Source organism: Delphinapterus leucas, chromosome 11, assembly GCF_059928025.1.
Source record: "Delphinapterus leucas isolate spDelLeu-1000000601 "Yukka" chromosome 11, BTC_Dleu_Yukka2, whole genome shotgun sequence".
Taxonomy (NCBI): domain Eukaryota; kingdom Metazoa; phylum Chordata; class Mammalia; order Artiodactyla; family Monodontidae; genus Delphinapterus; species Delphinapterus leucas.
In genome coordinates, this window is record NC_143139.1 from 95109735 (window position 1) to 95127822 (window position 18088).

General features: G+C 54.9%; 1 protein-coding gene and 1 pseudogene across 2 annotated transcripts in view; one reads left to right on the plus strand and one right to left on the minus strand.

Annotated features, from left to right (window-relative positions):
• Window positions 1–18088, plus strand: part of ZC3H7B (zinc finger CCCH-type containing 7B) — a 54018-nt gene that overhangs the window by 16064 nt on the left and 19866 nt on the right. For both annotated transcript variants that reach the window (XM_089921366.1, XM_022596525.3), the window contains exons 2-7: window positions 4906–4964; window positions 8144–8177; window positions 8301–8498; window positions 9360–9518; window positions 11919–11999; window positions 12834–12890. In XM_089921366.1, coding sequence (XP_089777492.1) covers window positions 4912–4964; window positions 8144–8177; window positions 8301–8498; window positions 9360–9518; window positions 11919–11999; window positions 12834–12890 — 582 coding nt within the window. In that variant the 5' untranslated portion in view covers window positions 4906–4911. The remainder of the gene's footprint in view (window positions 1–4905; window positions 4965–8143; window positions 8178–8300; window positions 8499–9359; window positions 9519–11918; window positions 12000–12833; window positions 12891–18088) is intronic.
• LOC115802354 (large ribosomal subunit protein eL31 pseudogene) lies at window positions 1852–3418 on the minus strand (annotated as a pseudogene).

The following is an 18088-nucleotide window of genomic DNA, read 5'->3' on the forward strand; positions in this document are numbered from 1 at the left end:
AAAGTCTACCTTCCACCAAACGCTAGAACACTTTTCAGCCAAGTCCTCTGCCACTTTCTAACAAGGATCACCTTTCCTCCAGTTTCCAATAACCTGTCCTTCATTTTCATCTGCGGTCTCACCAGAATTGCCTTAGTGTCCGTATTTTTACCAGCAGTCCTTTCATGGCAGTCTGGGGGTTTTTCTAGCATGTACCTCAAAACTCCTTCAGCCTCTACTCATCGTCCAGCTCCAAAGCCACTTTTGTATTTTTACTGTTTTTATTTTTACTGTATTTTTACTGTTTGTTATAGGAGCACCCCACTTCTCAGTACCAAAATCTGTATTCGTCTAGCCAGGCTACCAGAAGAAAATTCTGGATCAGAGCCCTACCCTCGTGACCACATTTAACCTGAATTACTTCCTCAGAGGCCCCTTCTCCAAGTACAGTCACACTAGGGGTTAGGGCTTCAACATATTAATTTACTGGGGACACAAACATTTAATTCATAACAACCACCTATAAAAATGTTCTTCCCAGGGCAGGGAAACTGAGGAAAAGGGAGGCATGTGGGGCATTAGGTGACTGGCAGTTTTGCTAATGAGATGAAATCTATTTGCCAGCCCTGGCCTGGGAACTTTACACTCAATAAAATGAATCTAGAGTGGTCAATATATAGATCCTGGGACAGGAAATTGAGAGAAACATATTTTTGTGTGGGAGCCTTCCCCCTAGTCACTCCACAGACACATCTGCCTTCTGTGGGACACAAGCGCTCACGGACACCAAGCACAGGCTCAGGTGCCTGGGAAGTTTGCTGAGCGGTTCCGCCTCTACTGTGCCTTTGAGGGGGGAGGGCAGCAGTGTCTTTTTTTTTTTTTTTTTTTTTTTTTTTTTGCAGCAGTGTCTTTACCAACCTAAAGTCAGCAGTTGTAGGCCTTGTGAGCCGTCTGAGCCTCACTCTCCCCATCTCTCAAATGTGGGTCCCAGCATGGTCCAGCCCACAGTCAGGATCAGATAAAATGTGGAAGATGACAGTGATTTCATAAACCATCACATGCAGCCAGCCAGAAGGCCTGCCCTCCCTGACACCAAGGAGCCAACTCCTACTCAACCTTCAAAACCCAATTCAGACGTTGCCCCTTTTGAGGAGCTTCCACTTTCTTTGTGCCTCATCCCAGCCTGTTTACCACAGGAGCCTGGTTTGGGGTACAGCTGCTGGGATATCTTTGTATGCCTCTAACTAGGTTGTAAGGCCTGAGTAGGGAAGGCACCCTGGCCTTCTCATCTGCATATAATGGGCATATGGCAAACGTTGACTTGAATGTCCAGCACAGGAATTCTGATCTAATGGCCACCATTTATTAAGTGTCTGCGGTATACCAGGCCCTGAAATGAGTGCCTTCTATGTATTAATCCTGTTGATGGGTGCTAGTTGTAATCTCCAATTTACCCAGCAGGCAACTGCCACTCGGGGGATCTGAACCCCTCTCCATAGCCTACGTCCATGGCTGCACTGCTCCTTTGGGATTTTGGTGGTTAGAGAAGTGGATTCACGCCCACCGAGTGAGGAGCCTTCTTCATGCTGCCTGGGGCAGAGAATGCTTATTCCCTGGCATGGGCTTCAGACTTATCAGGAATTACCACTGGGATGGTTACAGGCAGCATTTGTTTCTGTTTGCTCAGACCTCAGGGCCTAGAGAACTGACTCAGAGATGCATCTGACCACTGAGGTTTTCTGAGAGGACTTTGGGCTGAACGGGGCCAGGGGTTGGGGGTGAGGGAGCGTAATAGGTCAGGTGTTCCCACGAGGCATGGGCTGGTGTGGGGAATTTTGTGTGTGTGTGTGGTTCTATAACTTTATTGGACGATCACCAGTTAGTTCTCATCCACATTAACTGTAGATTTTTTAAAGTGGTGACAGGTACCTAGGTAACCAACTTATAGAGTTTGTTTGGTGACTCTTCATTATGTTTTCTGGACAACCACACACGGATACGGTATGGGACATTCCTTATTCCTTTGGCCTAGACAGTTTTGTTGAGCCTGGTGTCAATGCGTCCATCTGGAGTTCCCATCTTCTTTGTGGAAGATTTCTGGATTTCTTTGAGTGCCCGAGGGGCGTGCTTCTTGAAACCCACCCCATGGATGTGCCTGTGAATGTTGACAGTGTATTCTCTGGTCACTACCTCGTTGATGGTGGACCAGCCCTTCTTCTTCTCGCCACCCTTCTTTGCGGGAGCCGTCCTGCCGGGCCGGGGTTGGAAAAGATGGTGTGGGGAGCTGGACCAGCTGGAAAGGTAAAGAGAGGCTCCAGGCTGGATAGGACAGAGTCTGGTTTGTGGTTTGAAAGACGCCTGTGATGACCTTGAGGAGATGGGGGCAGTGAGGAGGCTGGTCCTTGTCTGGGGCAGGTGGTGTGGAGGGATGGGCGTGGCAGCTGTGGCCACACCTGTGTGTGATGGCCAGCGGCACCTTCCCCCATCCCACAGCTCCCCTGCCGGTGCTGGGCCTCCCTGTGTGGTGATGAGTGTACCCTTGTCTCCCCCACCCGAAGACCCTCTATTCCAGGGCAAGGATTGGGCCTGACCCCAGGCCCCCAGGAAATAGGGTGAATGAGTGTGTGATGGTCGTGTCGACGGGACCAGGAGCGGCTCCATGGAGGAGCCAGGCTTTGAAGGATGGATGGAATTTCGTTCACACGATTGAGAGGAGCATGGCTGCACAGGTGGAAGGAACTGCAGAAGCGCAGGCTAGGAGACAGGAAAGCCCAGCAGCCTGTTCCGGCTGGAAGCCTGCGTGGGGCATGGGTGTGAGGACGATGAGAGCTTGTGTCACAGACAGGGACACTGAGGACAGAGAGACCGATCAAGAGACCTGCTCGGCGAGGCACAGGCGGCCCGGGGCCACTGCAGCCTGCCTCCTGCAGGAGAACAGGATCTTTGTGTCCATCCCAGGAGACACTTGCAGAGGTTTTGGCAGGAGGGAGGAGCGGTGCTGGAGGACACACACTTCCGCGGTTGGTTGTTGGACTGTTGCTCTGAGCCAGGCGCTCTGCACGAGTCTAACCCCTCACGACAGCCAATGCGGGGGGAGTGCCATCAGCCCCACTTTCCCCATCAGGAATATGACTGAGGTCCAAAGTCACACTGTGTGCACATGCTGGCCTTCACACCCAGCTCTGAGTCCAGAGCCCTGGCCCAAGGCCCTGGCAGCGTGAGCAGGCGTGTAGTGAGCACTTGCCAGTGGCCCTGGCCCTGCCTGGGGTGGGGAGCTGCTGTGTGCCACAGTGTTCTGGGAGCCTGAAGACGCGGTGTGGCTCTACCCCTCCTGGGAAGGACAAGCGGGAGGAGGGAGGTTCTGGTGGCCTGAGCTCTTTGCTCCCATACTCTTGTCTCCTTGGAGCCTCACAGACACCCTGCTGGCCCCGGGCCACATGGCGTCTCACAGCTCGGAGTGTGGGGCAGGATGTGGCCCTTGACAAGCTGGGTTCCAGCCCTGTTTGCCCGCTCACTGGTCGAGTGACCTTGGGAAAGAGAGTTCACTTCTTCTTGCCCCACTTTCCTCATCTGTAAAACGGGCTTAGTGACCCCTGCCTGCTTACCTTATGTGAAGGCAACACTGTAGAACCTAGGTGGAAATAAAGGACAAGGAAGTAGAGAATTTTTGGAAGGTGTCAATTTGATACACTTGCTGCCTCTCCAAAGTAGCTGGGTGTTTTTTACACCTTTTTACACCTCTTTTCCAGTGAGGCAGTGAGGCAGTGAGGATCCACTCCCTGTGTCCGCATACCGGCCCTCTGTGGATGCTGTGCGGGGGCCGAGGTACAAAGCGGGAGGCCCGTCCCCCAGTCCCGGGCTGGGCAGTCCCACCTCCTGGCTTTGCCCGTATCCTCTTGCAGTAACGGTTTGATGGGGCAGAGCATGGAAATGGCCCATGAATGGCTGGGGCAGAAAGTGCTGGCCAGCTGGGCCGTGGGCACCCCAGCCTCAGATTCTGACCCAGGGAAGGCCCAGCCCCCTCCTGGCTGTCACTGAGTGGGACCAGCTGACCTCCATGGATGCAGGGAAGGGGAGCCAGGTGGGCTGTCTGGATCTGGCCATGAGCTCCCAGCTCCCGGGGGCTCACCCTGGAGGTACCAGACCCCTAGCTGCTCTGTCTGAGCCTCCCTTCTCCTTAAGCACCCCCGCCTTCAGTTTTCACTCCCTTCATCTCCGGAGCACATCCCTGTATGAGTTCAGTGCCTTTCGCTTGCTGTGCAACTTTGGGCCATCCCTCAGCCTCGCTGAGGCTTGGTCTCCCTCATCCGTAATGTGGGGAATTCCCTCCACCTCGCCGAGATGGTGCAGGTACCGGGCCACCCCGGCCTGGTGCAGTGGGGGCCAGCCAGCTCATGAAGGGGGCTCCCTGAGCTTTGGTTTCCTCCTTGGTAAAATGGGGACAAAATGACACCCGCCTCATGGCAGATTCAGTGAGACCCTCATACAGAGTGCCTGGCCCGTGTGTGGTGCTGCATTGTAGCTGTGATCATTGGCATTGTTTTCCTGTGTCTCTTCTCCCCAGACTGTGCTTAGTGGTAAAACAAGGTTTCTCCCTTGAACTTGAGGGTATCCCGTGCAGTATTGCAGCCCCAGCCATGCATGGGAAAGGGCAGGTGGCCTCCAAGCAGCCCGGGCCCATCAAAGTCACTGTGCAAACTCAGGGTCCAGTGGGATATGCGTGTGGAGGGCAGAGCTGTGTACCTGGTTCAGACACTTTGTGTAGACCTCGAGACAGGTCACTGCCCTCGGGGACACTCCTGCCACCCGCCCTGGCACCTGTGAGGTGGGGTGAGCACGGGAGTGAGGGAGCACACGTTGGGGGCTTGGGGGTTGGACGGTGACTGGCCCCCGCTGACTGCCTGATGGAATGTGTTCTCTCCCCAGAGACTGATGGAGAGGCAGAGACGGAAAGCGGACATCGAGAAGGGGCTGCAGTTCATTCAGTGAGTGTGCGGTGGGCCCGGCTGGGCAGGGTCCTCTGAGGCATCCCCGGAGCACGCGCTCTCAGGCTGCCTGTGTGTTGGGGAGTGAGGAGGTGGGACAGGCTGGGAAGGGGCTGGCATGGCAGGGGCCAGAGTTACCCCTAACCCTGAGCCGTGAACCCACCCCGCACATCTGCGCTCCCTGACCCTGGTTACCCTTTGGTCTCATCTGGCATATCCTTTTACCCTCCGCCTCCATGCCTGCTCCTACGCTCCCTGTTAATTCTCCTGCTTGTCTGTGCACATCTTATAATAAATCCCTAGTTCTTGCTTACTGAGCATGTCTTTCTGGCTCCATGCTGGGCCCTTCACATCCATCATCTCTCTAATCTTCACAGCAGCCCAGTAAAGCAGGTGGTCTTGTCTCCATTTTGCAGATAGAAAACTGAGGCTCAGAGAGGTTAAGAAACGTGTTTACAGTCACACAGCTATTAAGTGACGGAATTCTAACCTGGGTCTCGCTGACTCCAAGCCCACCTCTCTTTGCATTATTTGCCCCCTGTACCCACATGCCATGTTTGTTTTTTCATCTTTTTCTTTACATGTAAAATATTTTTACTAACCCTTTTCTTTTATCTCTCTGAAATGGACCCTCAGAGGCATGTTTATCATGATGCTAATGAAGCATAAGCTCCTGGCCCCTCGCTTGCACGGGTCCTTTCTGAAGCCCCGAAAGGCTCCCTAAGCAATTCTTTGTTTCTAATTTTGTGTTCCTTTTCTTAAATACGACTGCCCACAGAACTGGGATTTGCATCTACACACCCTCATATACTCCCCAATTTTGTTCTCTCATAGAGACCTGCAAAACGCGACCTGCCTTTTCACCACAAGCTGGGTCCCTTTTCACACACACGCACACACACACACACACACAGGATCTGTTCCTATTTATATTTACACACCACGCTCTCCTTCCTCAGCTTGCAGCACAGCCACTTTTCCTGGCTCCGGCCGGCTCAGAGCTGCCCTTCACTGGGGGTTCTTCTTCCATGTTGGGGAGGGCTTTGATTTTGGGAAAGTGCCTGAGTTTTATTCAGAGGCCAGTCTGGTGAACAAGGCAAGCCTTGGGAATTCTGTCTTTTTTAAACATTTTTACTTTACATTGGAGTATAGTTGACTAACCATGTTGTGTTAGTTTCAGATGTACAGCAAAGTGATTCAGTTATACATATACAAGTATCTATTCATTTTCAACTTCCTTTCCCATTTAGGTTATTACAGAGCAGAGTTCCCTGTCCTATACAGTAGGTCCTTGTTGGTTATCTATTTTAAGAATTCTGGGTTTTTTTTTAGTAAATTTATTTATTTTTATTTGTTTGTTTTTGGCTGCATTGGGTCTTTGTTGCTGCACGTGGGCTTTCTCTAGTTGCGGTGAGCGGGGGCTGCTCTTTGTCGCGGAGCACGGGCTCTAGGCATGCAGGCTTCAGTAGTTGTGGCACGTGGGCTCAGTAGTTGTGGCTCACGGGCTCTAGAGCACAGGCTCAGTAGTTGTGGCGCACGGGCTTAGTTGCTCCGCAGCCTGTGGGATTTTCCCAGACCAGGGATCGATCCTGTGTCCCCTGCACTGGCAGGCAGATTCTTAACCACTGCGCCACCAGGGAAGTCCCAAGAATTCTGTTTTTAAGTCACTGATTTTTGCGGAGCTGGAACTGTGAGCCCCAGACCTAGATCCATATCCCAGTGTCCCTGCTTCCTGGTGGTCACAGTGCCTGCGAAATGGAGATGATGCCACTTCCCTCCCAGGGTCATTGTGCTTGGGATAAATGTTAGCCTTGTGTCCTTCTTCCCCTTCCCAAAGGGGAGCTCTGAGAAGGTTTAGCAACAGGCTTCTTGGGAACCCATAGGTTGGTCTCCTGAGGGACTGCTTTGCAGCATACATAGTAGGACCTGCTCCTTTAAAAATGACTGTTTCCTCACGTACCGACTTAGTGTGCCTAGCAAACGTTTATTAGGCACCTCTGGGCACAGAGCACCGTAGGAGCCATAAAGTGGTCTGGACAGGTAGGTGGATGGCTTGTGTAGAGCCTTAAACACCAGGATGAGGCGACCTTGAGGACGGGGTATGACCTATTGAAGACGAAGCCGATGCTGGAAGAGGAGAGGCTGGAGGTGGGAGACCAGTTAGGAGGAGAGTGGTGGGGCCAGTGCTGGGGCAGGAGGGACGGGCCCTGGTCTCTGACGGTGGGAGGCAAGTGAGAGGGCGGGTGACTGGCCCCTCTGTCATAATCAGGGATACCTCCTCCCCGACACACAGGGGACCTCCGGCATCTCCTCTCACCACTTGTCCCTTACTAGCTTAGGCTGCTTTTTTTCGCCCAGGTGTTCGCGGTGGCTCCGGGCAACAGAAAGAGCCCCAGCCCTGCCCTCTGGCCCTGGCTCTGATCTGCTCTGTGACCTTGGGCAAGTCACTGCCCCTCTCTGAATGTCTGTTTTCCCCTCTGTGACATGAGAGACCAGAAGACAAACCCCAGCTCCCTTCCAGCCCTGCCATTTAGCCTCAGAGATGTGCCTCAAGGCTCCTGGGCTGATGCTTTCTTCTGTACTGAGCTGGCATTGTTTTGGCCATGGGCAGGAGAGGGTGCGTAAGACCCCATCTACTTTTCTGAGTCTGGCATAAGGGGTTAGGTTCTGAGTGCCGGGCCTTGGCTGGGGTTGTGTGGGTTTTGCGGGCAGGGACAGAAGTGCAGAGACTCCCAAACTAAGGGGCCCTGAGGTGGACTTTGGGTGGCACCCAAGGGCCTGCAATTCCAGGTTTGGTCTGGGGGGACATGGTCGTTCCCAAGGGCTGGTTTCTTAGGCAGAGGACAGCCGGCTGGAGCTGGAGCGCTTTCTCAGCACCTGCCCCCGGGAAAGCCTGGCGGCCAGGCCCTGGGGCAAACACAAGACCTTCATGCAATCTTCCATCTTCCTTCATGCAATCTTCCATCTGTTTCCATCGGAAACAGAGGGCCAGCATGGTGTTGATTTAAGGAGAAAAAACTGCTATCCCCTGACCCCAGTCCACAATGTGATGTCTGAGGTCCGAGCTGGGGAGCCGGCTCTAGGCACAGTCTCTAGTCTGAGGCTCTGGCTCCTGGGCCTCCGGGAGGCTGGGAACTCTGGGCCCACCCAGACCTTGCGTCCTTCTCCTTTTCCTATAGGTCGACCCTACCCCTGAAGCAAGAAGAATATGAGGTTAGCGTCAGGGGCTGGGCTGGGGGAAGGTGAAGGGCGGAGTGTCCCTGGCGGGGCCCGGGTGCCAGGGCTGGGGCTGAGTGGAGAAGGCCCCCTGAGCCACCCTGCACCCTGCCCCGGCAGGCCTTTCTGCTCAAGCTGGTGCAGAACCTGTTCGCTGAGGGCAATGACCTGTTCCGGGAGAAGGACTACAAGCAGGCGCTGGTGCAGTACGTGGAGGGGCTGAACGTGGCCGACTACGCCGCCTCTGACCAGGTGGCCCTGCCCCGGGAGCTGCTGTGCAAACTGCACGTCAACAGGGCCGCCTGCTACTTCACCATGGTGAGCTCCTCTCCTGCACCCGCTGCCCTGACTGGGCCCAACGACTGGGCCCCCGCCGCCGTGAACCTCTGCAGCTCCACCGTCCGCTCCCGTGGCTCTCGACCCCAGCGCACAACAGACACACCTAGAGAGCTTTTACAGGGCTAATATCTAATAAAAAAAGGTTGAAATGATATTGGTGCCCAAGCCCTCCCCCAGATGAGTTAAGTTAGACTCTCGGGGTGGCCTGGTCCCTGGCAGGAGTCTGTGAGCCGTCAGGGCTGAGGGCTGCTGCCCTCATCGTGTCCACCGCCTCTTTCTGCAAACCTCTCCTGCCCCTGCCCCTGGGCGCCTGCCCCCCCTCACGCCCTCAACCTTACTCCTGTCTCCCGACTTCCAGCTTCCTCCTCCTTCGCTCCTCCCTCAGTCTCCAGCCTCCTCCTCTTCTCTGTCCTCGCTCACTTTCTCAGTCATTCCCTGACCCTGTGGGAGCCCTGCCGCGGGCTCTGCAGAGGATCCAGCCTGTTCTGGAGAAGCGGGTCTGCCTGATGCCCGTCCCCACTGTTCTGCACGCTGAGCTGCCTTCCGGATTTCAGCCCGTGGTCTGCTGAGTGACCGGGCTCATCACTGCACGGTTTAGAGGCCTTTCCCCTCCGTGTCCTGCCGGTGCCCCACAGCAGCCCCTTCAGCTGGACACACGGGGGCCCTCGACTGAGCCTGAACGCCAGAGCTGTTTCCCGGAGCTCTTCAGCCCGTCCCTGACACCCTCCTCCTCTGCAGGGAAGGGAGGCTGGTCCTCAGTCCTGGGGGGGCGGGGCGGGCAGGAGGCTGGGGGAGGGAGGGTAACAGGCTGACCGGCCGCTGCCTGCTCCTCTCTGGCAGGGCCTGTATGAGAAGGCGCTGGAGGACAGCGAGAAGGCGCTGGGCCTGGACGGAGACAACATCCGGGCACTGTTCCGCAAGGCGCGGGCCCTGACCGAGCTGGGGCGCCACAGGGAGGCCTACGCGTGCAGCAGCCGGTGCTCCCTGGCCCTGCCCCACGTGAGTGCGGCCCTGCAGCCTTGCCCGCAGAGGCCAGGCTCCCAGCCCTCTGCACTGCCCTCTCTGGGGCCAGGCACCACACCTCTCTGAGCCTCGCTTTCCTCCGCTGAGACACTGATATTAACACCAGGCGTTGCTGGAAATACAGTGTGTATTGACCTACTTAATCCTTGTGACAATCCTTAGAGATAGAGATAGAGATAGACACTATTATTATCCCCATTTTAAAGATGAGGAGACAGAGGCACAGAGAGAAAGAAACTTACCCAGGATCCCGGCTAGGGGGTGGCAGAGCCGAGACTTGAACCCAGGCAGTCTGACTCTTAACTTCCACACTCTGAGAGTACAGGGTTGCAGTGGGCACTAAACGGGGTGCCACACGTGCGGGGACCTGATGTCCAGGCTGTCATCAGGTAGGGACGGTCAATGGGAAAAAAACCAATCGAGTGTCTTGCTTGCCCCAGCCCACGCACAGCTGGGCACACAGCCCCTCTGCATTCATTCGTCAGCTTAACAACTGTTTACTAAGTGCCCACGGAGTGCCCAGATCTGTGCCTGTCAGGGACCCACAGTCTATTAGGAGACAAATGGAGACAAGCCTGGGGTCTAGGCCTGGCTTCACTACAGAGCCCTGGCATGATCTCAGACAAAGCACCGCCCCTCTCTGCACAGCAGTTCCACATCTATAAAGTGCCCTTCCTACTTTATCTCTGAAATAATGGGTGTGAAAGGGCTTGGAGAAGGGTAAATGCTGCCCAGGAAGGGCTGAGAGAGTTCAGGAGGGGTCAGGATCCTGGAGGGCTCCCTGGAGGAGGCAGGGCTTGAGTGGGGCTGGAAGAAGCAATTTGGGTGGGCAAAGCAGAAAGGAGGCTGTATGCACAGTGATCAAGGATGTCAGTTGCAGAGAACTGGCCTGCGTTTGGGTTCTAATCTTGAGTCTGCCACCTACTAGCTCTGTGACCTTGGACACACAGTTTAGCCCCTCTGAATCTTAGTTTGCACCCCTATAAAGTGGGGGTGGTAACATACCATGCATCATAGGGCTGTGCTGACGATGGAATCAGAAAATCACACAGGGCAGTTGGCACAGTGGCTGGACACAGTAAGTGTTCAGAACATTCACTGGTATTATACTTTCTATTTATTATTCTTGCTTCTCCAATGCAGTTTACTTCACTATTGAGAACCTCTCTTATGACCCAGTGCCCAACCTGTACTACATTCTCCAGCGTCTGAAGCAGGTCCACATCCAGGTCCCATGACTACCCACTCGGTGGGCAGGGTGGCTCTCACCCCACTGTACAGGTCAGGGAGCTGGGCCCCGCGAGGGCCGGTAACTCCCCTGAGGAAAGTATCCAAACAAGGACTTCTGGCTTCGAGTTGGAGAATTCCCCCATTTTCCAGTCCTTATGGGTAAACACTGACTGGGCCCTGCTCCTTGCTGGGCATCAGGACCAGAGGTGACCCAGACCCTGGACTCTAGGAGTTCGTCGGTGAGGTGGGGAGGTCGACGAAGGTACAGGATGTCACAGGATCCCCGTTGTCCCTTTGTAGCCCGGACTGCAGTCACTGTTTCTCTGTTTACTGATTGGTCTCCCCACTAGACTGGAGCCTCCGTGAGGCCTGGGCCCCGTCTGCCCTGTGGCTGTGGTGTCCCCGGCCCCTAGCTTGTGGCTGGCACACAGCACACAGAAAGTAGTACAGACCTGGAGGGAGGAAGGAATGCAGGTTCTGTAACAGCACCAACCATGGACCAGGCACGTTCTAGACTTCACACGGCCTCGCTCCTTTGGGCCTGTGTTCCACCCCTGTGACCTCACTTGCAGAGAGTTCCAAGACATTTTTTGGTGAAAGAAGCAAGTTGTAGAACAAATAATAGGTATGATATGATCTCACTTATATAAAAAAAAGAAAAAAAACCCACAAAGCAAAACTAAGCATCCTTTGTCATCCATATGCGCGTGTGTAAATTCCCAGGTAACATCCGTAGGGCAACACAGCAGCACTGTTGGCTGTGCTCCCCCTGGGGAGGAGCCTAGGGTGAGGGTGGGGCTGATCCAGCGAAGCAGTTGCTCTTCCTCTAACATTTCAGCCTTCTACAGTGACACTGTTACTTGACGAATTGTGGAAACAAAAGGAAAATATTGAAATAAAACCCCCAAATTATTCCTGTCCACTCCCCACAACACAAGGAAAAACAGAAGCACAGGTTCCTGGCCCCAGCCCTACCACGCACTGGCTGTGTGACTGGGGCAGCCCACGTCCCCTCCCAGGGTCCTGCTTCCTTATCCGTAACCTGGGGTAACAGGGACCCCCCCTTGCAGGGCTGCACAGGTGTCCGGAGCACAGCTCTTGAGTCAGGGCGGACTAACCACCCTACCCTGTGTCTTTCCTTCCCAGGATGAGAGTGTAACTCACCTTGGTCAGGAGCTGGCTCAGAAGCTTGGGCTGCGAGTTCGGAAGGCGTATAAGAGGCCCCAGGTAGGCACTGGGGCCTGGGCGGGGATGGAGATGGGGAGACCTGAAGAGGGTGACCAGGAGCCTTTGGGAGATGTGCGTGAGGGGGCTGGGGCCAGGACAGGACAGAGGGGGTGACAGCAGGTGTTCTTCCCTGTGTTGGCTGAAAGCCCTGGGATGACTTCCAGAACCTTTTGGCAAAGGAAAGAACAGCCAAAGCTTCTAGCTCACCTTAGACACCAGCCGTTCAAACCCTCTCCGTCCCCTGCCCTGGCCGATTTCAACACCCTGGAGGTGGCCTCAGTTGAAGCTGGCGTCCTTTAGCCTCGTGTTCTCAAATCACCCCTGTGTGGTGCATATTTGAAATGTTGGTACCTGTTTGGCTCGTTCAGATCCACGTGCATTCATCTGGCTCCTACATTTGGCCAGGAAGCTGCACACCGGGGAGGGTATGGCTCTAGAATCTCTGCCGTGACCTTGAGCAAGTTAGTTCTTCTCTCTCCACCCTCTTTTCCGCATCTGGGATGTGGGGGAAATTATGCCCGCCTCAGAGGGCTCATGGGGGATCAAAGGGAGAGAGGTTTGAGGTGGTGCCTGGCACTGTGCCGGGCTCACAGTGGGAGCGTGTACGTGGAAGTCCTCTGCCCAGGCCATGGTTGCAGGAAGGAAACGCCTGAATCTGCAACGCCTGAATCAGGGAGACCCAGGTGACTCCCTGCAGGCCTGGGGGCAGGGAGCTCAGAGGGCACCACAGACCGCACCCGCCTGGTCGGGGCTCCTCTGCTGCCCTGGCTGGTGGGACCCTGAGCACATTCGCAGAATCGTCATCTCTTCCCACGTCTCTCCAATCTCTGGCAGGAATTGGAAACCTTTTCTCTGCTCAGTAACGGCACTGCGGCTGGTGTGGCAGATCAGGTAGGATGGAGACCAGGACCCTGAGCCTCCCTCCCCAACCCCAACCCGCCCCAGGACCAACCTATCTTGGTTCAACCATCATGAGAGCTTTGGGTTCATTCTCTGGGATATAAATGACCACAAGCAGCAGGGCCAGAGGTATCACACTGAAGGGTTCGGCTCAATCTGTCCTTGTCCCCACTGCTGCAAGGCAGGCCCCTGCCTTGGGAAGAGGGGTGACTGACAGCTTGGGCCCGGGCCAGGGTCTTGAGGGTAGTCCTGGGACCCACAGCACCTCCACGTCCCAAGAGGGGCCTCCTGTGACCACAGGGGCAAAGTATGGGGATGAGCTGTGGCTGCCGGTGCTGGGAGTGGTCACTGCAGGGGAACCGTCGGGATACCCTCACTCGTGGACCCCTGCGAAAGAAAACAAATGGCAGCAGGCAGGGTGGGAGCAGGAAGGAGGGAGAAAGGCAGTTGAGACCAGACCACCAGGCCTCGTCCTGGTTGGGGGCAGGAGTGGCAGGGCCTAGCACACACATCACACCCCACCGCCCGCCATACAGGAACTGCTCAGGTGGACTTGGGAAGGGACAGGCCGGAAGAGCGTGGATGGCGGCTGGTGCCCTGCCTCTTCGTTGTACGCAAGGGGAGAGTGAGGCACGAGAGTGAGGAGGGGACTTGGCCAGTGTCACACAGTTGGCCCCCGTCCCCCCAGAGCATGACAACACTTTCATTCATTCACTCAACAGACTCCCAGGGAACCACTTCTTGCCCCTGAGCTGCCACTGGGCCAGAGCTGAGTTAGGCGTGTCCTGGCCCTTGGGGCCTACTAGGCTGCAAGGGAGGCCGATGTGGACCTGCCTGTGTAGCAGTCATGATGGTTTGTAACCAAAAATCGTCAGGCCTGGCACCTACTGGGTCCTCAAAAAAAATACAATTAAGTGAATGTCTGAGTCTGTTCAGGCTGCTATAACAAGATGCCGGGAATTCCCTGGCGGTCCGGTGGTTAGGACTCGGCGCTCTCACTTCTGGGGCCTGGGTTCGATCCCTGGTCGGGGCACTAAGATCCCGCAAGCCGTGAGGGGCAGCCAAAAAAAAAAAAGCCATGTATTGGGTGACTTATAAACAAAAGAGATTTATTACTCACAGTTCTGGAGACTGGGAAGTCCAAGATCAAGGTGCTGGCAGATTCAATCTCTAGAGAGGACCCACGTCCCGGTTCATAGATGGTCTTCTAGTTGTAACCTCACATGAAGGGCGGAAGGGATCTCTCTGGGGTTTCTCTTATAAGGGCCGTAATCTCATTCATGAGGGCTCCACTCTTATGACCTAATCACCTCCCAAAGGCCACACCTCCTAATACCATAATTTTGGGGGTTAGGATTTCAACATATGAATTTCTGGGGGACAGACATTCAGACCATAGCAGTGAGTGAATGAATACATAATTGCAAATAATGCCTGGAGGGAGGTGCTATTTACCCACCATTACAAAGGAGAAACTGAGGCGCAGAGAAGTTAGGAGACTTGTCTGAGTTCGTCCAGTATGTGCCAGGCACTGAGCTGGGGCCTGGGTACGTACGTGCTGAATAAAACAAACATCGTCCCTGCCCTCGAAGAGCTCACAGTCCAGGGCAGATGGACACTAGCCGTTTCTGGTTACAAACCATGAGGAGAGCTCTAAAGGCAGAGGGTGGGCCACTGGGCCTGGGAGGCCTGATTTAGACTGGGTATCAGCAATCTGTAAGCTGAGACCCGAAGTTGAGAGTAGGGCAGGGGCAGGGTGTGTGGGTAGAACAATTCCAGAGGGCAAGGTGTGTACAAAGGCCCTGAGGCTGGGAGGAGCTCAGAGTGTAGGAGGGACCAAGTGGAGGGGGCCCAGTGGGGCTGGAACAGTGGATAGAAGCCACAGCACCTAGTCCCTGGTGAGGTCTTCATCATAAGAGTGTTGGGAAAGCATTGAAGGCGGATAGCACTGATTTCATTCATTCATTCAGAAGATATTTATTGAGTGCTTCTTTGTGCCCGTCATAGAATCGATCTAGGCACTGGGGACACAGCAGAGGGAGAAGCAGCCAAAGAGCCCCACCCTCATAAAACTTGGTCTAACTGGGGGAGACAAACAAAAAGTGGTAAACAGAAAGTGACCAGTGCCTTGGAGAAGGGAGCTGGGGGGGCCAGGCTATTGGTGGGGGTGGGGTGGGTTGCAGGGTTTTTAAATTTTATTTATTTATTTATTTTAAACCTAACTTTTTTTTTTTAAGATTTTTTTTTTATTTGGACCATTTTTAAAGTCTTTATTGAATTCGTTACAATATTGCTTCTGTTTTATGTTTTGGTTTTTTGGCCGTGAGTCATGTGGGCTCTTAGCTCCCCGACCAGGGATCGAACCCCCACCCCCTGCACTGGGAGGCAAAGTCTCAACCACTGGACCGCCAGGGAAGTCCCTGGGTTGCAGTTTTAAACAGTAAATAGTGAGAGGGAGATACTTGAGCAAAGACCCAAAGGAGATGAGGAGTGAACTATGAGGAGGTCTGGGGGACCAGGCAGAGGGAACAGCCAGTGCAAAGGCCCTGAGGCAGGAGTGTGCCTAGTGTGTGCGAAGAACAGCCAGGAAGCCAGCATGGCTGGAGGAGGCTGCGCAGAGCTCCTCTTCCCTCCTGCCAGTGGTGCTGGGGAGGCAGGGAGTCATCCAGGCAGATCCTATCCAGAGTTCCCAGATCTCGGGCTCCTGCCTCATTCCTGGAGCCAGAGAAACTAGGGCTCCCTTTTGTTTTCTGCTGGCACGATTGTTCATTATAGGGCAACTCTGGGGAGACCCTGGCTGGGTATGTTATGGGGTATCCCCGTTCCTTCCTTCTCTTCCCACAGTGACTACCCTGGTTCAGGTCACATCCCACTCTTCCAGGTCGTGGCTGGCCTCCCCTTCTCGTCCCCTTGACACTGTCTGGACTCCTCTTCCTGTCCCCCAACACTGCTGCTGGATGAACTCCAACAGCCTGGCCTCGTGGGGCTCTCCCCAGCTTAGAAACCCTCAGTGGTTGTAAATTAAAATATCTGAGGGACTTCCCTGCTGGTCCAGTGGTTAAGACTCTGCACGCTTTCACTGCTGAGGGCCCGGGTTCAATCCCTAGTTGGGGAACTAAGATCCAACAAGCTGCACAGTGCAGCCGAATAAATAAACAAATAACTAATAAAGTATCTGTTTAAAAGTACTGTTATTAATCACATCTGGATACTGTAGCCTGACATTCAGGCCACTCCATGGTCTGCTTCCAACCTCCCTCTCTGTCCTCACCATCGTCTCCTCACGCGCCAGACGATGTGTGCACACCCATCCCCTTGGCTCCGTAGTGAGCTCACTTGAGAGCGGAGACTTGGGGGTCCTCTCACTGATGGCGTGACCTAGAGGAAATGACGTCATGTCCTAGCCTTAGGTCCCCTCTGTACAAGGGAGATGACAGTTGTGCCCGGTTCCCAGGGTGGTTGTGCGGATGGGATAAGGGCAGTGGTGCCCGAGGCAAGGCCAGTGCTCGCACCCCTTCCCTCCAGCCAGCTCACAGGTCTCTTCCGGGACCAGGGACAGGGAGCCTGCCTGCAGGTCCTCGCGGGCAGCGAGGGGGTGCGTAGTGTGTCAGCTGCTCATCACAGCAAGCAGAGTGGCACTGGGCACATACAGCAGGTGCTCGGAAGATCTTTGTTGAATGACTAAATGACCATGGCCAAAGGGCCACAGCAGATGTGGGTGGAATGCCCAGCTCCACAAGGGCCAACCCTCGGTGTCCACGGAGTCTGCAGCCAGGGGACCACAGATGGTGCCGTGCGTGGCAGTGGGTCTGCCTGCCAATGCAGGGGACACGGGTTCGTGCCCTGGTCTGGGAAGATCCCACATGCCGCGGAGCGGCTGGGCCTGTGAGCCATGGCCGCTGAGCCTGCGTGTCCAGAGCCTGTGCTCCGCAATGGGAGAGGCCTCAGCAGTGAGAGACCCATGTACCGCAAAAAAATAAATAAAAATAAAAATAAAGGAGGGCTGTGAGTTCTAGGACCAGACAGAGCCTGAGGCAGCCTTGTATTCAGTCTCACCTTGGATGTCACAGAGCCAGGCTGGCGGGATTGGGGCAGGTGGAGAGGAGGGAGCAGCTCGCACAAAGGCATGCAGGCAGGTGGGGAAGTGCATGCCACAGCCCAGAGCTGGACACGAGCCAGGTGAGTCCACTGGGGCCAAATGTGGAGGCCAGTGAACGAGAACACTGGTTTACCCAGGCCAGTGTCCTGGTGGCTTGGATTTAAAATTCGATGCTACGCATTTAACAAACACAGCACTTCCTGTGTGTCAGGCACAGTTCTAAGCTCTGTACAAATGTCAAGTGATCTCATCCTTTTTTTTTTTTTCTAAAATTATTTATTTATTTATTTATTTATGGCTGTGTTCAGTCTTCGTTGCTGTGCGCAGGCTTTCTCTAGTTGCGGCGAGCAGGGGCTACTCCTTGGTGCAGTGCACGGGCTTCTCATTGTGGTGGCTTCTCTTTGTTGCAGAGCACGGGCTCTAGGTGCACGGGCTTCAGTAGTTGTGGCACGTGGGCTCAGTATTTGTGGCTCAGTGGTTGTGGCGCATGGGCTTAGTTGCTCTGCGGCATGTGGGGTCTTCCTGGACCAGGGCTCGAACCCATGTCCCCTGCATTGGCAGGTGGATTCTTAACCACTGCGCCACCAGGGAAGTCCCGATCTCATCCTTTTTACAGTAGAAGGAGGTGGATGACTGTATCATCCTCACTTTACAGATAAGGAAACGGGCCCAGAGGGGATGAGGAGCTTGGCAAGACCATAGGGCGAGCTTGAGCCCAGCTTTCCCTCCAACAGAAGGTCCACGGGTGGCAGTGGGATCCCACCTGGGCTGGTTCAGCCTGGGGCTGTAACTGGGGGAGGGGACACTGGTGATTCAGGAGTGGCACTTGCAGCTTTGAGCTGCGAACTCTCCCTGCCTGGAACATGCGTGGAGGGCTCTGTACAACACCTCCCTTGACGGGTGAGGAAGCGGAGCTCAGAGGTTATATCCCTTCCCCTGAGGGCATTCCGGCAAGGGGCAGATGTGAGGCTTGTCTGACCCCACTCCCCCTGCCTCTGGCCTGTGCCCATCCAGCCCCCTGGTTAATTAGCCTCAGCAGTAGTCACTTGTGGAGGGGCCTTGAGGGCCGGGCACCGTGGCCTTCCCAGCC